The sequence below is a fragment of the Papaver somniferum genome, chromosome 1, assembly GCF_003573695.1.
Source record: "Papaver somniferum cultivar HN1 chromosome 1, ASM357369v1, whole genome shotgun sequence".
Lineage (NCBI taxonomy): Eukaryota > Viridiplantae > Streptophyta > Magnoliopsida > Ranunculales > Papaveraceae > Papaver > Papaver somniferum.
The window spans coordinates 613,189-635,736 of NC_039358.1; the positions used below are offsets into that span (position 1 = coordinate 613,189).

General features: G+C 36.6%; 2 protein-coding genes across 2 annotated transcripts; one reads left to right on the forward strand and one right to left on the reverse strand.

Annotated features, from left to right (window-relative positions):
• The first annotated feature begins 2,639 nt into the window (after positions 1–2,639).
• On the forward strand, positions 2,640–12,607 carry LOC113276609 (probable serine/threonine-protein kinase SIS8). Its single transcript, XM_026526237.1, has 17 exons — positions 2,640–2,807; positions 4,007–4,400; positions 4,723–4,926; positions 5,746–5,937; positions 6,081–6,340; positions 6,612–6,737; positions 6,855–6,944; positions 7,427–7,525; positions 8,359–8,451; positions 9,053–9,161; positions 9,444–9,744; positions 10,734–10,857; positions 10,943–10,962; positions 11,114–11,270; positions 11,464–11,752; positions 11,877–11,949; positions 12,326–12,607. Exons 2-17 carry the CDS (start codon positions 4,152–4,154, stop codon positions 12,406–12,408), a joined length of 2,469 nt encoding a protein of 822 aa, XP_026382022.1. The 5' UTR covers positions 2,640–2,807; positions 4,007–4,151; the 3' UTR covers positions 12,409–12,607.
• Positions 12,504–15,113, reverse strand: LOC113276618 (F-box/LRR-repeat MAX2 homolog A-like). The gene has a single exon (XM_026526246.1). The coding sequence runs from the start codon at positions 14,984–14,986 to the stop codon at positions 12,785–12,787; it is 2,202 nt and encodes a 733-aa protein (XP_026382031.1). The 5' UTR covers positions 14,987–15,113; the 3' UTR covers positions 12,504–12,784.
• Between the last annotated feature and the right edge of the window lie 7,435 nt (positions 15,114–22,548).

Below are 22,548 nucleotides of genomic sequence, written 5' to 3' on the forward strand. Positions count from 1 at the left end.
GTCGAGGAATCCTTTTCTCACCGCACGAAAGTCATTAATTTTTCATCACCTGACCCATCAAATGTGCGAATTTGCACTAGCCCACTGGAGTTTCTCTTAGCCTTGCTTTTAGGTCCACTTAGATTCCTTTATACCCAATTAGTTTGTATATACCCCTAATCCCCAGAGTGATACTTTTAACATGATTGGTTATTCTCAGTAGCGGTCAAACATACAACAAGGCTGTGCAGTTGGAACCCCTATTCGTTGGTCTCCCAAACCTAAGACCATGTTTGTTTGCGTCTGACTCGCGATTTGGATCTGAGTCAACCCCTGACTCGTCGCAAGTCAGATGTCATACCGTTTGTTTTCCATTTTGAGTCAGATCTGACTCGTCCTCTGACTCAAATCTAACCCCTGATTCAGACCCGTTTGAGTCAGGTAATAATATACCCCTGACTCATGGGACCAAACCACTGATTCATATATTTTGAGTCAGTTGAGTCAAATCTTACTCAAAACAAATATATTGAGTTAGATCTGACTCTAATCAGGTGATTTTAGTCAGATCTAGACGACTCAGATCCAGATGATTCAGATGAGTCAGGAGTAAACACACATGGTCTAAATCTCCAAACCCAAATTTTCCGGCAAGCCTAATCTTGCTTTCTTGCTACTCCTAATGGAATTCCGCTTCCCCTTAGTCTAGTTTCTAGAGCCGCCGCTGGATATGCTTATCTCATATTCTGCAAAGGAATATCTCTTTACCATTTTACCATCATCTTCTCGGTCCTCGGCCAGCCAAGTTTATCTTTTGTAATTTTGACCACTTTACTGGTTTGAATTTAAACAGTAATCTTATCAACCCAGAACAATCACCAACACTAACTTTAAAGAAAGCCATGGATGTTGCATCCAAATCCAGGCAGTTGCCAGCTCATGGTGTCGGGCAGAAGAAGAAACACACCCTCTCTTTCGCAATCGTACTGTTCCTACCACCATACCACGTGACCTTCGTGACTCTCTCATCCCTTCTCTTTATTACCACCACTACACTCCAATCACACTTTACTTTATTACTATCATTATTTAATTTTAAAAAAGAGATTAACGAACCCTATTCTCCTAAAAAAACAAAAATAAATAAATAAATAAAATAAAATTCACTTTTTTTCTTTTATTTTTTTTTTCTAAAGCATAAACTGGGCTGAACTCATTTAGCGTTCTCATATGGTACACCGTCAGTAGTGCCTACTTTTCTAGTCCATCAACTCCGGTGAGAAAGAATGGTTTTTTGGGGACCAGTTTTTTTTTTCGGGATCATTGTTTTATTTGGGTAAGACATTGGAAGTAAATCTAGGTCACCTCTTATCTAAATATTTATATTAATACCAAAATTGTCCTCCTGATTATTTTTGTATAATGATTAGTTAATGTGATTAATCATTGATTAAGATTAAATTAATAGTTGATTGTATTTAAAAGAAATAGAATTATTGAGTAACCAAAGTAATAGAAGAAGAAGATGGAGAAAAAAATTATTTTGAGATTGGTAAATATGGAGAAAAAATATTCTCTCGGTACCGAAATATGCTTGTAACTTGGTGAATATTGTTATAAATAGCCTAAAATATCGTCAAAATCATAAAAGTAACAAAAAATTTCAACCAAGTCAATAAAGTTCGGTTATATTATATGAAGAACATGTAACCGAACTTTCTGCAAATGTAGTTCGGTTGGGACATTTTTTGCGACGTAACCGAACCCAAAGTTCGGTTGAGACATTTTTTCGCGGCGAAACCGAACTTTTTTTTTTGCGACGTAATTGATTTTTTTGCGACGTAACCGAACTCAAAGTTCGGTTGGGACATTTTTGCGACGTAACCGAACTCGAAGTTCGGTTGGGACATTTTTTGCGACGAAATCGAACTTTTCTCCGGAAAAAGAAAAACCTCCATTAAAGTTGAGTTCGGTTAGTTCGACAAAGTTTTTCACATAATTCCTAACCGAACTTCTCTCTACAACTTTCATTTTCAACTCATTTTGGTGATTACTTCTCATTTTTTCCAACCAAAAACGATATATATACATATTTTGATGATATATATGTATATATATAGAGAGAGGTGGTGGTGGTTGTTGGTGGTGGTGGTCGGAGATGGTAGGTGATGGTCGGTAGTGGTAGCGGCGGCGGTGGGAGGAAGTGATGGTTATTTATATATATGTATATATATATATGTGATTATTAGGTTAGTTTTAATTTAAGTTAAGTTAAGGATAAGTTAGTCATTTCCACATTTTAGGACACCTCTTATAAATATAGGGAAAGTGACCTTATAACACCATGGTCCCAAAAAATCATGGTCCCAAGAAACCGTTCATAAGAAAGAAGTCGAGGATTTGGAGAAATTGGATCAGACAATAAAGCCCAAACAACTGGCTGGATTTGGGTAGGGATCTGGTCGAATCCTTGGACAATGCCGGGGCGAGTTAGGCCTGATTATGCGGCGGCATCAAGAAAAAGAAAAAAAGAATCATCATTAATATTTCCATTTTTTACATTAATTTATTTTTTGAGTAAGTGCCAAAAAGTAGAAAAATAAAATAAAAAAGGGAAATGAAAGCGTAGTCTGAGTCTGACCTTTATAAATATCATCATCATTCGACTTTCTTCTTCTTTGTCTCCTCCTCCCTCCTATCTGGGTTTCAGTTTTTGGATTAATGAAGATACAAATCTCAGAGTTAAATTAATTTAAGATGTGTTGGATAATTTCTGGTCATACCAATAATAATAATCAATCCGATTCAGATTCACGGATCTCTTCCAGGTCAGTAACTTCATTTCTACACATTCTTCTTCTCTTTTTCTTCTTGTTTTTTCAGATTGATCTGAGGAAATTTTGATTGAACTAATTAAGATTCTGCAATGGAAACTAGGTTTTGGTTTTGGTATTTGAATGGTTCGTCATCATTGAAAGAAGATTTAGAGTTGTTAATTTCAGTTTCGGATTAAATGTGGTGGGAAATTAGAGGTTTTAGATTATGTAGGGTTTTTAGATCTTTGAAATCGGATTTATGATTACTTCAAACACACAGAATTTGACCAACTCTAATTTGATTGTTGCATTGTGTGCCATTACTTCTGTTCTTTCTGTTATGTATGAATTCGTTGGATCTTCAATTGGAATTTCAAATCTATTTTCAAGATTTTTCGAAGTGGAATAAGTTGACATTTGCTAGATACATAGATGTGCTTCAAGAAAGATTTCCATTGTCGGTACTGAATTTCAGAATGTCACACTAGACCAGACTAGCAGTAAGTTAGTTTCAATTTAAATCAAAGGAAGAGGTAGTGGCGTTTCTCCCAACATTAGCAAAGGTAATCCTAGAATGACTAGGTGTAAAGTCGTTACATCAATTTTCAGCCATTGCAGATGAAACAAGGTCAACATTGTCATGTGAGGAATTAATTATAAAATGTAGTATGATCTGAGTGACCTGGGGTACTGTATTTTGAAGAGAGAAGAATGATCTTCTAAAGTAGATTATAAAGACATAGTACATTTGTATAACCTATTGAGTTTAATTTCTCTAGTTTAATGTAGAGTAGAAATCATAATCAACATTTTACCAATTGCTTCCGTCGGTCATGTCTGCAAACTAGATAAAATTCTGGAGTCAATTGTGTACATGAGACAGCGCGATTGCATCCACGAATATGAGGTGTTGTAATTAGCGTACCCACAACTGAGTAGAGTCAATCCCATAAAGTAGCATTGGTAAGCAGGTCCAAACCCTGTGATTGGTAGATTGACTGCTAAAGGGATAATTTTTGTTTGAAGCTAATATTCTTTGTAAATTCAAATCATATTTGTTATGGTAAAAAAAAAGGCATTTGAAATGTTGGGTATACCCGTGACGTCAGTCGTATGCTCTAAAGACCTTTTGTACAGTCTTACTTTCCTGAATAGTTTCCCATCACCTACATTTTTGTGGACTATTTATTGAACTTATTATTTATTCGCAGGTTAAGGGACTTCCTTGCCAAGGAATTTGGTTGTATAGAAGGTCCACAAATGTAGATATGTATCTAAGAATTCCACTTAAGTTAAAAGTTGTTACACTGGTGAGAAGTGAAACGATATGGTTTTGTATCTGAAAACTCTAAGTAGATGGAAGAAACACGAGAAGATTCAGGGTCAGTGGAAGCTGGGACTTCTGGCGCCGCTTGGTGGTCATCAAATTTCATGGAAAAATTCAGGTCCGTCTCTCTGGCTTCTCAAGATGAGACTCTGAGCAGTGAAGATTCAAGGTGCTATGGAGAACAGGATGAGGTGTCATCTCAGACGGAATCACAGATTTTATGGAGAACTGGAACATTTTCTGGACCACTTTGTAACGGTTTCTACTCTGTCATTCCGGTGAGAAACAATTTATTTTTAGCTACTACTTTCCATGCTTATGTTCTTTGTGGAAGATAGAATGTATAAAGATCGCTAAGTATATGAAAAGTATAGAGTGCAACTTATTGACAATTTCAAGGACAGACTTCCTACAAATGTGTTTATCTGGATTTAATTTACACCTCACTGTACAATTTTTTGCGTGATAAGATCTAATGAGAACAGTTTATATTTTTTAATTATTTTTTGCTGAAATTATTCCCCTCTACATAATTGATTTTCTCTTATTTGATTCTGTCACTAGGAAGCATGTTACTTATATAACTTCTGTTATGCGCAGGAAAATATATATAAGGAGCTATTTGACAATATTCCTTCTCCAGATGAGCTTTATGCTTTGGGAGTTGAGGGTCTTAGAGCTGAAATCATTCTTGTAGATACAGAAAAGGATAAGAAGCTTTGTATGCTAAAGAACCTTATCGTGGCGCTGGCTAAAGGATTGAATTCGAATCCCCCTGCATTAATTAAAAAGATTGCTGGGTTGGTAAGTTTTTCAGAAATCCTGTCGTCACAATCTATATCACTTCTATGACTAAGGAGTCTATGGACTTACTTTATGATTGTTACTGCACCTCTCACTCGACTATTTGCTAGTTTGCTATCCTGAACCTTCATCTGTTAACCTATAGAATGAGTAGTGGATTAATGGAAGATGGTATTGTGGAAGTCTTAGGAGTGCGGAAGAAGACATGAATACCATTTACTTTTATACTATTTGTACACGCCTCTGCACTCGTCTCAATACCGAAGTTCACGTAAAAGATAACTCAAAATCTGAAGTCGTGTCGCTAGCATAGATGTGCGTGCATTTTTTTATTTTTTTTTTTTGTGTAGAATGCATACTTTGCACATTTGATTTCAGGTTAAGCTTCGTTTGTAAGCTTTTATTACATGAGGGTGTGTCGGTTTGGTCATTGTGGATTTTGATGCTTTAAGTGGATAAGTGCAGCACCATAGGGACATTCTCACCATTGGAAATTTGATATTCAGTAATTATTGCTCAAGGATCATCCTAATGATCTGCATCCTAAATGTTGGAATATCATACGAAGTTGTTTATCATTTCAGTTCAAACTATTGGAACCTTACCATCTGTCAAACCCCATGTGGCATTATTTTTTTGCTATCTTCATCCTACATATCCTTGGTCTATTTTAATTTTTAGGTCTCCAGTTAAGATAATTTTCATGGCATTTAGTGCACCTCACTGCTAACTTCAGTTGTTGTGCAGTTATTAGAAGAAATGGTTTGATTTTTCATACATACATATGTTGATTGTCATTTAAATTTTCATGATTTACAGGTTTCTGATTTTTATAAACGACCAACTTCTGAACCAAGTCCATCAAAGGCTGCAGCTGATGAAATCTCTCATTTCTCAGAGAATCGAGGTGTTCAGCTACTGGGGCAGATTAGGAATGGTTCATGCCGAGCTCGTTCAATATTGTTCAAAGTTCTTGCAGACACTGTAGGTCTTGAGAGCAGACTCATGGTGGTAAGATTTCTTCCTTTGGAGTATATTACTTGGTAATTTCTTATAATGCTTTGTATTTCATTTGGATATCTTTTGTCATTATTGAAATTCACAATAGTACCTATCGTATCTTCAAAACTTATATATTGCTTCTACTTTTCCAGGGTCTGCCTAACGATGGAGCTATTCAACACACAGACTCATACAAGCATATGTCAGTGCTAGTTGTTCTGAATTCAGTAGAACTACTGGTCGATCTCGTTCGTTTTCCTGGCAAACTAATACCTTGCTCGACTAGGGCCGTACTTATGTCTCATATTTCTGCTGCTGGGGAGAGTGATTCTGCAGAGAATGACTCCTGTGATTCACCCCTTGAACCAAATAGCCCTTTGTATGGGTTTTCTGAAAGAGCTGAAATAGATAGGTATGCAGATATTTTTTATTTTGTGCTTCAAAAAAAATTCTTTGGCATACCTTGGCATGAAAAACGTATAGTAATGGAGTCTTTTCGTAATGAAGGTCTGTGGTTGTTACTTTATCATTTTCTATATAAGCATCTTGTAGAGCTTTCACTGTATGTGCAAATAAACTTCTATCTTCACTTTGGGGAGATTTTACCTCTTTGTTTAGTTCATTTGTGTAATTCAAAAACTAATTATTTGAGTTTCTGTGATTCTCTCTCCTCTGTATTGCAGTGCTGAGCAAGATGAAACCCTTCAATCTTTACGCCAGCGCAGGCTAGAAGCATCTTCAAATGCATTAGGTCCTTCATTACGAAATATAATGATGCGACCTACAAACTCAATCGACAGATCATTAAGGTAGTATTACTTGTTAATCTTCATATGCACTTTCTGTATGGAGTGATTTTGACGAATTAAAACTATATTGATTCAATGGCTTGATCACTGATGAATGTGCGTTTTGGCTTGCATCAGCATATCTCATAGTGAACCCAATATTGCTAACACGTTCTGGAGACGCAGTCGGAGAAAAGTCATTGCTGAGCAACGGACGGCTAGTTCAAGGTGTCACTTTTTAAAGTTTAATTTCGTTATCAGGTTATCCAGATGAATTATGATCCACCTTATGGTTGGAAGTACTTCATGTGATTGCTACACCCAAACAAAATTTGTTGAAATTTTAAAGTTAAAGGTTATTAAACGGGAGCTCCAAATTTAAGGTTAAATTTTAGTTGGTGTAAGCATGGTCAAGCAGAAAAAATTTCAATTTAACAAATTCAGATGATTGTTCAATCTTCAAGTCATATATTGTCTTTTTAATCCCGATAGAGGACGCATGTAACCAATGTTTCATGATTTCTGATTATTATTTTTGGTTTGGTTTGGTTTAATTATTATTTAGCCATAGGCCCATAGTGGTATTAAATCTCCATCATGTTAGGATTCTAGTTTGAATGCTCACATTGGATATTTCAGATAATGCAATCTGCTTGGCTCACATAAAAGTATGATAAGCTTTATAGTGTAACTACATAATTTTTTTGCAGTCCAGAGCATCCTTTGCTTCGAGCACGTGGACGCTCTATGCTTGGTGGCCACAGACAATCATTTAGGGACTATGCTGATGACATGAATTCTGCAACAAGGTTTCTAACATAAACACATGCTATTAATTTTGTCATTACAAAACTATTTCTAGCATTCACAGGCAATGTTGTTTGATGCTTTAATCGTTTTAGAAACACCATTTGTTGCATATCCTGTTTCTGTTTTTGGTTTGAGTTGTTTGACCTGATTTAGTTTTTCATAATTCATACAACAACGAGATGTCCCATTGGTCCACTGACTCAATAGCTAATGAATGCATCCCTATGTTCCTTGTTGACTACCTAAACTCTTAACTTGGACCTAATCTTCCGTAGCCTTTACTGAATAATTTATCAGTTGATACAGACCTTGGAGATTTGTTTAAATAGCTCTTGAATGTTGGAAAAGGATTGCACGCAATACATATTTTTCAATTTCTTTTAACCATCTACAGAAAGTTCAGCTTTTGATTTGAAAGCCAAATAAGATCGAAGTAGATGTTCAGTCAGTACACAGGAAGTTACAATATGTAGGCTGAACCGCTGAAGTGTTATCATTGATGCTGGTGGCGTTGTGTGGGTTTTATGCCTTCTTTTTTCTTTAAAATATTGAATACTGACATGGTTGTTTCTGAGTTTGAGAAGCTGTAAACGTGTAAAGTCATGATGATATCATGATTATTTGCAGTTTTGCTATCAGCAGGGCTAGAGTACTACGAATGTTTGCTTGTATGTGCTTAACTTGCTTCAGTATTTAGAAGCCTTGCTTTTGTTGTTCTTATCTTGTAAAGACCAGGCCCATTTTATTATCATTATTTTATCGTGGATTCACTTTTCCCTTATGCATGCCACAATTACATGTTTGTAATTTGGTTCGTTATTTCCAAGTGTAGTTACAGGTCAGAAGGAGCACCTACGTTAGAATCTCGAAGAATGAGGAGGCGGAGCATTAGTTTTACTCCAGAGATTGGTGATGATATTGTAAGGTTGATTTCTTTTGCTTTATCATGAATCGCATCAGCTTCTTGTTAAGTACTATAAAACAATATTATCCTGTCTTAGTTTAGTGGTGTCATGGGTTAAGATGGCACATGTTAGCAACATCCCTGCCCTATTTATCCTCGCTCTGTACCACAGAATGATGGCATGTGTAATACGAATATATGTAGCTTACTGGTTTGTGGTTTTAAGAAACAAGATACATGGTGGTGTTTTGAGCCTCAGCTAGCGTAGCTGGTTTGACCAGTTTATTAGTTAGTCCTGGTTAACTGAAATGGACTTAGAAGCACAGGAAGAAAGAAAAAGAATGCTTATATTTAATCGTATATGATATAACTTCACAAACTAGTTGTACCATGGGGCCAGTATACTATAAATGATGCGCTTCATTGAGCAGGAGAAGCTTGAAGACATTTTTAATGCTACCACTGAGTTTGTTATATAAATGACATTTTTGGTTTTATTGAACTTATTCTGTGGCTCTCAATTGGAAGCATGCCCATATTTGTGGGTTGGGGATGTATCTCAGTTATATTAAACTTGTTAGTTATTGCTCTCCGATGATTTAAAGAAAGTCTTATTTGACAGGGCTGTGCGAGCAATGAATGAAAAACTCAAACAACAGCGTCTTTTGAAAGAACAAGGTGATGAAGGATCAGCTTCTTATTCTACAGAGAACAATGCTAGTCTTCAAAACGTATGCTGGTCTTTTCCTTGTCCTCAAATAATGTCTCCCTTTTTAGGAAGTTTCTTTCTTTTACTGTTGATTTTCTGTCTGTTTGACCTACTCCTATAAATATCAATTATGTACTGGGGAGTATGGTTATGTGATGAAATGTTTTCTCATCTATCTGCTGAATTCTCATCTTCCATTTGTATGGAACTTCTGAATTTCATTACTTGGTTACTATTTACTGCTAGATGTTTCTTTCATTCGTACTGCACTGGTGATTGTCATTAACTGTTTGGGATGCTCCAGGTATCAAATTTCGATGCAGATGGCAATGACGAAGTTTCCGTTGGAAGTCCTGCCCCTTACGATATTTGTAGGAAGCAATTCAGTTCCCAGAAGGCAATATCACTACCCTCGTCACCTCACCAATTCAGGGGTCAGTCATCCGACAGAAGTGAGCCTACCACCATGGTTAGAAATCCCAGATTGATCTCGACATGGAACAAAGTGTTAGAATCCTCAAAGTTTCAAAACAATCCCGTGTTGCCTTTTCATGAATGGAATATTGATTTCTCGGAATTAACTGTTGGAATTCGTGTTGGGATTGGTAAGAAATCTTCTTCAGAGTTAGTGACTTAGATCTCTACATATATAGATGCTGGTTAGGTGACTGCTAGATATTTTGTTCGTTTTACACACCATACCATATGCTGGTTACATTTCCTTCCTGATTTCAGCATTTAAAACAATTCTCATGCATATGACCTTGTATTCACTAGGAATCTTTGGATATTGTGAAATCATGGTTTTGAAAAGGTCAATGAATGATGTTGTGGAAGTGGTGAACACAGACGTATTGAAAGCACCTACATACTCTGTTCAAATGCGACTTTGTTACTGATGCCTTAATGAGTGTCACAAATTTAAATTTTTGTTTTTCAAAAGAATTCTCCCGTAAATTCTTTTTGTATGCCAAATTTCCATCATTCTTGAAAAGGCATTACTTCTAAATAGGGTTTAAATTTGTTTTTAAATTATCTTACCATTTTTTGCATCTACTAGTTTACCTTGATGTCTGATTACTTTGTCTTTGAAATACAGAGATATCCATGGTTTCCCAGGTATGATAGTATATCGTGATTGATACAATATGGATGACAAACTTATACTTGCATGCGGAAGTAATTAATACTGATATAACATAGTGACCACTTTGATGGAAGTTTTTGGGTGTTATAGGCGCCTTTTAAGTGGCCAAGTCAAATTGGCCTATAATGCTTGGGCAGCCTGCCGATTGGAAAAAGACTCTAGAATACTTGACCAATCTAGAGAAAACTGAAAGATCTGTAATAAAATTGTATAGTTTGATTACGTCTGATCACTGCTCTTCATTTTAACCCCATACTACCTATGTGGTTTGTTAAGTTACAGTTGCATCTTCTCATTCTCTCAATTTCCTTTTAAAAGTCTCTTAACCGCTGTGTCAGCACCATCAGGGTTTCGTTCAATCTTCTCTTGCATGCCACTGTTTCCTCAACATAGCATTGCCTTTTTAAACTTTATGGATTTACCTAAGCCTTTGATATCATTTCTTAGGATTCTTTGGGGAAGTTTTTCGTGGAATTTGGAATGGAACTGATGTTGCAATCAAGATTTTCCTAGAGCAAGATTTGACAACAGAAAATATGGAGGACTTCTGCAATGAAATTTCGATTCTAAGGTTCTTATTGATCTTTGGAAAATCCTTAGATGGCTCCATCTCATTATTCTTTTCTAACTTGGTCTTGTTTCGTCTTTTTTTCCAGCCGGCTTCGACATCCGAATGGTACTCCATAACATCTCCAGTGGTTGAATTTAATTTATTGCATCTAGTTCTAGCATGACTGTGAAAGCATATTCTTGAATTTATGAGCGAGCTTTTAAAGTTTTTGTTTTAAAATATCCTTTTATGACATTATTCGTGGTGTTTATTGCAGTAATCCTGTTCCTGGGGGCATGCATGAATCTTAGTCATTTATCATTTGTTACCGAGTACATGGAGATGGGATCTCTTTATTATTTGATCCACATGAGTGGCCAGAAGAAGAAACTTAGCTGGCGTAAGAGGTTGAAGATGATGTGCGACATAACCAGGTATTTTCAACCTAAACCTGTTTTCCCTTTATTTATGATCAGGTATTTTCAACCTAAATAGTAAGATGAAGGGTCAACTAGCAGCTACCATTGTATGGTATAATGAGACATCTGAGTCAGTTTGGTCAGATTGTGACCTTAGTCTGTTGTTACTCAGAGTTCTCAGTAATTAAGTATATTGCTGGCAATGCAGGGGGTTGATGTGCATACACCGAATGAAAATCGTTCACCGTGATCTAAAAAGTGCAAATTGCCTTGTAAACAAACACTGGACTGTTAAGATTTGTGATTTCGGGCTGTCACGAGTAATGACAGAAGTTCCAATGAGAGATTCAGCATCTGCAGGAACTCCAGAATGGATGGCTCCCGAACTCATCCGCAATGAACCTTTCACAGAGAAATGTGATGTCTTTAGCCTCGGCGTGATAATTTGGGAGCTGTGCACCCTAAATAGGCCATGGGAGGGAATACCATCAATGCAAGTAGGTCCAGATGATTTCATTTTCTTATAATGATATAGAGCACAATATATGCTTCCAAAAAAAGTATACAGGAGGATAGAGATATAGAAAGATTGCCACTATAAATAATTTCCTTGCTTTTCAGGTTGTTTATGCAGTTGCTAATGAGGGATCACGTCTAGAGATTCCTGAAGGTCCCCTCAGCAAGTTGATTGCAGGTAATATTTTGTGCTGCAAAATTTTCTTGTACAAAGAATGACTTTTCTAAACTAAGATACAGCTGTAGGGTTTGTTTCGTACTTTTGATATTCGAAAGCACATTTGGTATTAAACCCAAAATGTTTTCCAATTTTTTTTTTTTTTTGTAAGTTATGTTTTCCAAATTTCAAATATCTAATTTTCGCTAGAGATGAGAACATTAAAATCGCTTAGTGGTGTGCGTGTGCACGCATTTCCTACGGTTTTTCGTATTCTCCTGTTCTCAGAAGCAATGAATCAATGACAATAGCAACCTCTGAATCATGAACTGCGGGTTCCCTTCCTCGTTGACATTTTAGTTAAAGCTTTCTTTTTTGCATCCTGATTTGACTGCAGATTGCTGGGCCGAACCAGATGATAGGCCGAACTGCGAGGAAATCCTTTCTCGCTTGGTTAGCTGTGAGCTCATGGAGTGCTGATTTGATTTATCATTTGTATAGAAACATCATACTAGAGATTTTGAAACTTGATCATCTCAAGTTGTAAAGTAAATCATTGTTTTTGTACCATTGCATAAACAAATAATTATCATTTATCATCAAATTTTCAGCCTCAAGTTTTCGAATAATCTCATGGCAAAGCTGTGACTTTAAAAACAGTAGAAAAATACAAGATTCCTCAACTCTATGAATGTTAAAATAACCGGGGAAACAAAGAGTTATTAAACTCGAAACTCTAAACAGGTATTTTGATCCAGTTCGCATACAATGTGGAGGCAAAAGAAAGAAACAGAAAAGATACAAAGTAAAGCCGAGCAAGAAATCAATCAGACACATATAATCAATCTGTCACATATTAGTCGAGGATCCTGCGGGCGTTCAATGCATCTTCAAACCGGCTACATGAATGGACTCTCATTTCTGTACTCATATCATCTTCTGGTGCCGGATAGTAATCTTCTCTCAACTGCACATCTCTGAGATTTGCAATTCTAAGAAGAAAACTCAACCAATGTTCATGAGCAGTTCCATGAATGAAAAGCTTCCTTATAGTTGCACACTCTTGTAACAATCCAGCTGCAGGAAGCGAAAGACTTCTCTGATTGACATCTCTATCCTGTGGTGGCCAGTAATCCAGTTCGTTCAAATTCAAGTAGCTGATTCCATTCAGGTAAAATCTTTCCCATAAACTCAAATCCATTTGTCCCGTTGGAGCTGTTAGTGCATACCCAATTGTATCTCCACAGTCTAACTTCATTTTCACCAGCTGCGGAAATTGCGCAAGGGAAGCCAACCCGAATGCTGCTTCTTTTGGTCTCCCTCGTCTTCTACAATCTCCTTCGACTCTTATAACGATCTCTTCCAAACTAGGGCAATCTTCGAGGCCTGCAGAAATGAGTGGAGTCAACAGATCTCCAACAGCAATCCAAAGTGAGAGGTACTTCAATCTACTCCAACTTCTTTCCCAATAGTTCTCATTAGTGTACTTAAGCTTCTTCTTCTTGTTTCCTCCTCCATCATCGCAATTCAAACTCCTTTTCAACGATGAATTACCCCCACTGCATTCTTCACCATTAGTGTACTTAAGCTCTGTCTTGCTGTTTCCTTCTCCATTGCAATCCAAAGTCATTTTTGTCGATGAATAACCCCGCCTGCATTCCTCAGCTAGATTACCACCACCATTGACAACTTGTTCTTCAGATTCTTCTTCCCAGATACAGTCAATATGAAGCCTCTGAATTTTATCTTGAATTGGTTCTAATGCCCATAGTGCACAAGCAGCATCAATATTCTTACAAGATGAAATCTTGACATCAACCAACGTTTTCCGAAGCATACCAACTAAATTCCTCAACCCAGTCTCCGTCACCATCTTACAACCAGTAATTTCAAACTTGACTAATTTCTGGCAACCTCTAGATATCGCCATCATACCGGAATCATTCAGATCAGCAGAATTCCTTATACACAAGGTTTCCAAGCCCTGGCACAAAGCAATCCCATCTAGTTTATGCTCCACAGCTCTACAGATCTCATGAAACTGTCCTAATTTCAAAGATTTCAATCTCTTGCATTTCGAATTCAAAACCTCCAATGCAACCCCAGGGTTTCTAACATTATGACAAACATCAAGAACACAATCTTCAAGCAAAGGGAGTCCAGTAAAAACCTGTTCAAGTGTCAGAGGACTAATCCTAGCATCTTCAGCAGTATACCCATCATGTTCAGGATCCACCCTGACATTCGAAAGCGAAGAAGTATCCACAAGATGAAGATGCGTTAGCTTAGGACAATTAGTAGCAACACCCTGTAAAGCATCATCACCCACAAAATCAATGTACCTAGGATCAAACATACAACCAGCCAGCAAATGTCTCAAATTAGGACAAGCCACTGAAATAGCCAACAATTCATGAGATTTAAACCCTTCAGCTGAAGAACAAGTAAGCAGATCTAGTTTCGTCAACGAAGACGAAACAACCGGATAAGCCTGTAAAGCCTGTGGCAGATCTTCAGTCCAACAGTAGAAATTCGACAGATCAAGCGAATTCAAAGACGCACACGTCTGGAACAACGGCAAGAAATCTGAACCGATCGGCGACGGCGACCGCTGATGCCAACGGACGAGCTTGACATGGCTCAGATTCGGCCATTCCGGTGCAAGATACTGAAGCGTCGACGGATTGCGAGAATATATAGTCAAATTAGTAACTAGCGGAAAAGCTTGCCGGAGAAGATGAGGTAACAGAGACGGATAAGGCGATGAATCGAGAAATGAATGTCCCCATGGTGATAACAGTGATAAATCAAGATTTGTTACTGATTTGAAACAATTCGGTATCATGAACAAATCACGAACATTACCACGAAGGGTTAGTGAAATTCTTGTACTTCTTTCAAGACAACACCATTTCTTGCAAACCAAAGACATGGAGTTTCTTGTTCGGGTGTCTTGGACTAGTGAGAATACAGTCGAGAGGATTACATCCGGTAAATCGTATAAATGGGTGTTGCTGTGAAGATTACTGCTGTTTCCGTTTAACATCAAAGAACCCATGATTTGATATGAAAAATTGAAATGAATTGGAGTTTTTTGTTGAGGGTTTTTTTAGGTGAAGAAGAGGTTTTGAGTTTTGGGGAGGAAGAAAAGAAGAAGATGAGATGAGGTAGAGAGGAAGAGTAAATGGAGGAGTGATGGATGGAAACAGGTGGGTTTGTCGTGACATGTTTCTGAGGGGGGCCATGTGATTTTATTATCATTGTTTTCTTATTTTTGTTTTTCATGTTTTCAAAATTAATAAAAAAATTTAAATAGATACCTATCTCAGCTGATACTTCCCAAAATTTCATGGAGGTTCCAGTTTCGAACCCTCAATGATATAATATTGTAGAAATTAATATGAAATGTAAAGTTAATTTATCCCTTACTGATACTTTTCTTGACTAGGTTACCCATAACAGGCTAGCTCAACAACCTGTTCAATTAATGTAGTAGTATGTTGTTGAAGCTAATGAAATACTTTTTTATCCAATAATAATAAAATTATTTATTATTAATAGCAAATAATAATTGGTGTGATGCTAAGAAATAATTCAGTGGATTTTATCCTGTATTATGGAGTATGGACCAGATCAGAGCACCAGACAAAAAAAGGAGAGGAAGTTTGCAAGAGCTTGAGAGAATATATAATAATAATAATAATAATATTATTGTAGTTATGTTTGTTTTATTTTACAGAGAAAAGAAAAATTAGGAAAACATTATTACATCAAGACAAAGTGTGCTGTAAAACACAAAAAAGGAAATCAACATAATCTTGATTTTTTTTTTTCTAATTGAAAATTGTAGGCAAGGAAAATTTTAGGTTACATCATGTTCTCGAATTCGGATTGGTTTGAGAATTCTTACAACTCTTTCTCCTAATCTCTTCCATATTATTTGTGATAGCTTCCTTGAAATACATTTTGATAAAGCATAGTGAATTTGACTAGCATTTTCATGTCCTCTGTTTGAACTCTACATCGGTGCATTGCACATCTTTGGCTTATTGAAAAACTAAATCTGCTTCTACTGTTTTTTTCTCATTCCTCATTGTATTCTGGATGTCCTCTAAACCCGATATAAACTCCTACAAAGTCATAAGCCACTAGTATAGAATTAAAAATTAGAAAACATGGTCTTGGAGTGTGGATTTTGATCACTGCCCCGAGTACCCCCTCTGTGGGAGAGGGTGAGACGGTGTTGGGAAATATGTTTCATGTTATGCACCACTGAGAACATATATGCTGCTTAATGTTTTGAGCGGTTTGCCTTGCATTTGGCTCAATATGATTGAAAAAAATATCACACTTTGCTTTCCAAATCTACCAGCAAGCATTGGCATAAGTAGTTTTGTAAGGAAGCGGTGTTCAATCCTAAAAATATCTCTTGGGCAGTTATCAGGTTTGGATAAAAACATAGTGGTAAATTCCAACCAGTTGTCTTCTCGAGTGCTGATTCTTTTGTAAGTCTCAATTTTCCAAGAGCTACGCTCATGTATGTTACCTATGCCTTCCAGAATTCCTTTATAGGTTCAAGAGTCACTAGCTTTTTGTTTCATATCCATATTGAGGTTTTCTTTCTTGCCAGATAATTGGCATTCAAGAGTTGAGACAAGAGGGAGACCTTCTCTTCTTCAAGGCGCAAACCAAACTTGGTTGTCATTGCACTGTTAAAAAAATTCCATATTCATGAAACCTAATACACCTAACTCCTTTGATTTGCAGATAGTAGCTCAAGCCTTTGGATAATAGCGTTTTGGGTTATAAATGTCCTTGCCCAAAAAAAGTCCCTTCTAATCTTGTTTAAGTCCTAACAGGTATGTTTGGGTAGCTTGAAACAATTCAACAAATGCTAGAAGTAAATGTCACAAAGCTTATTAATATGGCTCCTCCTACTGGGTTGAGAGAGTTGTTTTTCCGTCTAGCAAGTCTCAACTTAAGCTACTCCAGATAGGGCTTGGAAAAAGAGAATTTTACTTCTATTGAGTGAAAATGGGAGAGCCTAGAAACTTATCCTCAATTGAAATCATCTGAACCTCCATGTTGTTACTTATAGAGAGACCAATGTCCTCTCAGTATATTTTCTGAAGAAGACTCCATAGTTAGTGATAAGATGTCATGAGGTTGCACCGAAGATTTTGAAGATATCAACTTAATTTTGGTTTTCCATTTTGTTTTCCTTGGAAAAGACCATGCAATCATCAACAAACAGAAGGTGGCTCAATTGTAGATTTTTATGCCTGTTATTAGACCCAATTTTTCAGCATGCATAAGTGTTCTGGAGAGGGCATCCATGCATAAGGGAAATAAGTATGGGGATAGGGTGTCCCCATGTATGATCCCCCTAGAGGGCTTGAAGAAATTTCCTGGGAAACCATTTATTAGAACAACTGAGGTAGATGTTGATATGCACTGATACATTTTGTTACACCATTTATCATTAATGCCTATTTGCTTTGTGATATCAATTAAGAAGTTCCAGTCAACCCTGTCAAAGACCTTTGACGTATCAATCTTAATACCCATGATGCCATTTTATATGCGGATATGATTTTGTTAAGCATTCTTTGATCTAATAGTTTAGAGATGATTTTGTATATGATGTTGCAAAGACTGATGGGTCTGAATTATCTTGGGATTGAGGGGTTATCAACTTTGGCTATGAGGGTAATAGAGTTTGAGTTTTTTTCCTTAATAATATATGGTCAAGGGGAAAAGAATTGTTGGGCTATCTTAACCAGGTATGCTCCCACTACATCCTAATTTACTTGGAAGAAATTTGGTGGAAATCCATCAAGTCCTGGAGGTTTGTCACCAACCATGCTGAATATGATAGATTTGAATTCTTGAGAGTCAAGTATTTTATTGAGGATATCATTTTGATTTTGGGTTATGGTAGAAGAGATGAGGTTAATGATATCTGGTTTGAGCATGTTGTCTTCAGCAGAATCCATGATAATGAAGTGGGATATAAAACAAGAGGAAACATCTTTCGAGTCAGTTATCCACTTTCCATTTTCATATTTGATGCTCTCAATCTTCTCTTGGTTGATGAAAGAATTTTAGTTTTTCTATCTCCATGCTTAATGGTTTGATGTCTACTTTTAGTCTTCCATTTTTTTTCTTCTAAATACCACACCATTCACTGACTTTTTTCCTGACTTTGTTGATTAGTTGCCTCTGTCTTCCCTAAACTAATTCTTGAAGATCCATTCCAGATGATTCTTGCAGTCCTTTAGGTCAATCTTGATGTTGTCATACACTTCCTTGTTCCAAGTTTTTACCTGAATTATACTAAAAGTGGAAGACTCAAATAACCCTCTATTTCAATATTCAACAATGATCTTCTTGATACATGATCCATCCAAGGGCCAACAAATTTTAAAGGTATACTGCCACATTTCTAATAAGGATTGGTCTTGAGAAGAATGGGATGGTGATAAGAGTCGATAACAAGTATTGTGGAAATAATACTAGTTGGGAAAAAATAAAAAGTCAATCTTCAGAGACCAGGCCCCTATAAAGTTTTCGTTCAGTGAGAGTATGACTAGTTCTCTTATTTGACCAAGTGAAGGGACAACCAGTATAACCAATGTCAACAAGTTCCAGATCATCAGTTTTGTTACTAAAGAAGGTTGCTCAATTGGTGTCTATGGAGTAAGAACTATACTTTTCAGATTCATGCAGAATGATATTGAAATCTCCTATAACCAACCATGGGAAGTTATTGGGGGAAACAATTTTCTCAACCACTGTTCGTGACTCAGCTTTTTGATTCAAGTCATAAGGGATAGCATAGTAGTCAATGAAGAGCCAAGGAGGGGAAGATGAGACAATAACATCGATATGGTTTAGAGAGAAATCTGAGAATTTTCCCATCCCATCTCAAACTAAATCGATCAATTCAACTTGAGACGATCAAATCCGTTTTTGTCGATCAGCTAACGATTGGACGAGGCTCATCCAAGGCTTGACCTATCAGCCAAACCTTCTCGCCATACATTAGTTTTATAATCTAAAAACCTATGAATGTTAGTTATATCCGGTAATTGATAATATTTTACATACAAATTATAAAAAATTTAAGATTTTTAAGATAAATAGGGCCTTATGAGATGATATTTATTGTTTTTCATTTCCTTAATCTGCGTAAAAACACCTAAACTTTCATCTAAACATGGACAAAAGAGTATTAAAATTATATATAAAATCCCCATAATTTAATATGCCATTGAGACGTGTGAAAAACTGAATTTGCCTATCAACTTTGAAGGACAAAGGAGCAAATTAACGGTTCCAATGGAGTTGCTAATATAATCCCAAATTTTCTGAGAAAGTCCTGCAAAATTTGATCATCCTTTATATGCACCAACCACTAAAGAAACATCTCTTCCTATTAGGCCAAGCACAATGGTGTTAGATTTCGTTTCGCTGTAGCTTAAGTGTAGCGAAATCCAACTACTATGGTTTCTTCGTTTCGCTTTAATGTGGCGAAATCTCTTTGCTATTTTAAAAAGTTGATCAGTATTGATCCCCTTTAAGCGAACGAAAATCGCACGAACACTGAAAAGTTACTGTACAGAAACTCAGCTGCCAAGTGATTTTCAACAAATACTTAGTTTCCGTTTCCAAATTTCAGTTTTACTCCTAATTTTTCGCCTTTGGTTCTTATTTTACCAAAACTCATTTTTTTCTTCTTATTATATCTCTATTTTTCTTCTCTTAAAAGTTTTTTTTACCCACAAATAATATGTTATCTAAGACAGTTGAAATAAACTTTGCAGAAAAGAAAAAAAACAGTATCTCAGTTTCCTTTTGGCACTATTTATACGTAAACTCAGATGTCCCTCACCCATAATGAGATGCACCTTATATGCATTTCGCTTAACTTCAATTAAGTTGTAGCGAAACGAAATGCTCCACCATTGTGCTTGGCCTTACTACTAATATTTGCGTAGGTGTGAACTCCTCCTCCAAATACTTGTATATGCACAAGCATCGGTAACTTGTGTATGCATAGGTATCTGTAATGCCCAAAATTGTTATTAAAACAGGGAGGACCTCCTTTATGAGAAGAGAGCTGCATATAAACTGACTAGCTTAGTTATTAAATTTACCGAAAAATAACTTTAGATATCCCGTGGATAAAATCCCGAAATACACACCGGTAGAGACAAAATGTTGGACCCACGTGGCCCGCACATATCCAAGTGTTGAGAGGTTTATCCCAACTACCGTACGAATTCCTTTTGGGATAAATCTCGGGAAAAAACATTGGGAGTGTAGACTGTAGAATCACTCTTTACAGAAAAGAAAAAAAAATATTAAAAAGAAGAAAGAAAGAAAAAGATTGTATGTATAATGATCATGGCTATTAATAGGGTACTCGTTTATTGATGAAGGTACCTGAACTCATATAAGACAAATTAAAAAATCCTTTATCTTATGTAGGTTTTGGTATCCTCCCAAATAATTCGGCAACCCCATTAGCGATGTTGTATAATGATTTACCCTTTTTAACGATGTTAGGTAAGCATATTCCAAGTAGAATGTCATTTCCTATATGCAAATGAAGCTTTATGCCATTTGATATACCAGATTATTTGGATGGTTGATATATATCACCAAGAGAGAATAGATGGGAACCAATAAGGAAAAGTAAAAAAGTTCTTTGCACGAGTAGCTTAATCTGGATTTGATAATTCAATTTTTCTTTCTATTAGTGGACAAAGCATCTTCAAATCACTTGGAAAATGATGTCAAACGTTCACGGTCTCAAAGCTCATCCAACATCCAAGACCACTATCAAAAACACAAAAATTGAGACGTCAAAATCATTATCTATCATTGCTACAGGAGTTACTGATTTACTCGGCGGTATATCAATCTAATTAAGTAGTCAGTCAGTCAGATCTAACTCAAAATTAAAAAAAATAAAAAATCTCACATCTGACTGGTACATCGAGTCGGCAGAAAAAACAACCACATGTGAGCACTTCGTTGGTTGCCCAAAGAGAATGCGAACAATCAAATCCTTATGTTATCCTCGAGGGTATCACAGAGGTGAGTCATGATCAGATTAGATCTCTTTTCTCTTCGTCAAATCCTCCTTTGGCAACAAGGATGGTGATGGATTGGTGTTATTGTTGACTGATTTGTCTGTTATCAATCCTCTGTATTAACAAAATCTATCAATCCCGTGACCTCAGTAACAAGGACAAATGCCATAATTGGCCTGGAAACTCCACTAAGAGGAAGTAGTACTATGGGGTCACTTTTCTTCACTCCTGCGGCCTTCAGACAATAAGAAATATGGTTTAGATTTGATGTAGTGCTCTGGGTTTTGATCGTCCAAAGTAGTACTACTGCCTTCGAAATCAAAAAACAGTAAGTCTAGATTCACAGTCATTTTTTTTCACGGTGGTGAGATCCCGGGACTGTGAGTGTCGGTGAATTCTCGATGTGTGTAGCATCACTGATAAAAAAAAAACAATCATCACACAAAAATCATGATTTCTTTCATTTTTACACTTATTGTCTATCCACTATCTTATTTTTTTATCAGTGTGCATATAAAATGATTATATGCAGAGAACAAAGTACAAACGCAAAAATCATGAACCAACAAGACCAATGAATGAGCCAGTGTGGCCCGCTTGATTTAATCCCAAATCCCTGCAGCTTTGGTTGAAAAATAAAGGTTACAAGATCCAGCTTTTGATGGTTATGAGGTTCTCAAGTTGACACACACTTGGAGCAACAATAGTCTGTAGTCCGTATGGTCTAGACAAGTCATTTGTCCCATCCAGATTTCATTTCTTGCTTCCATTGATATGCTAGCAAACTATACATACTCTGAAAACAAAGTGCTCAAATATTACATATTCTAGAATCTTACAACAGACCTGTTAGTTTAACAACATTCATCCTAGGCGACAGTACTAAACATGCATATATCTCAAAACACACCAACCAAGGCTGGAGGTGGTCCGGTCAGTCTTAAAGAGGAAAACCCTGCAACCCTGATTTCTTCCACATAGAGGTACTACAAGTCGGCGGCGTAATATCTCAGACTTTAACTCGTTAGATGGAAAACCTGAGAACTACCATGTGCTAACCTACCCCAAGATAATGCAATACAAGTAACAAACTAAGGTAAGACGAAACAGATACAAAAACTTGGAGATGCAACCCAAGCTACACCAAAAAAAAAAAGAAAAAAGGATAGGTTTAAAAGAAGAACTCTTGCAGCTGATTTAAGTCAAATCTAATAAACTACCTGAAACCCTCTGATTCACCCTATAAAGGTCCACAAATCAGTTAACTAAGTTGATGTTCCGTTGCACAGAAAGTACTAAACATGCATATATCTCAAAACATCTTAGGGTTTTACGAGGAAAACCCTGCAACTCTGAATTCTTCCACCTAGAGGTACAAAGTAAAATCTCAGACTTTAACTCTTTCAATGGAAATTCTGAGAACTGCCATGTGGTAACCAACTCCAAGTTAACTCAATACAAGAACAAACTCGGAGAAGCAACCCAAGCTACACGAAAGTAGGATGGACAGGTTCAAAAG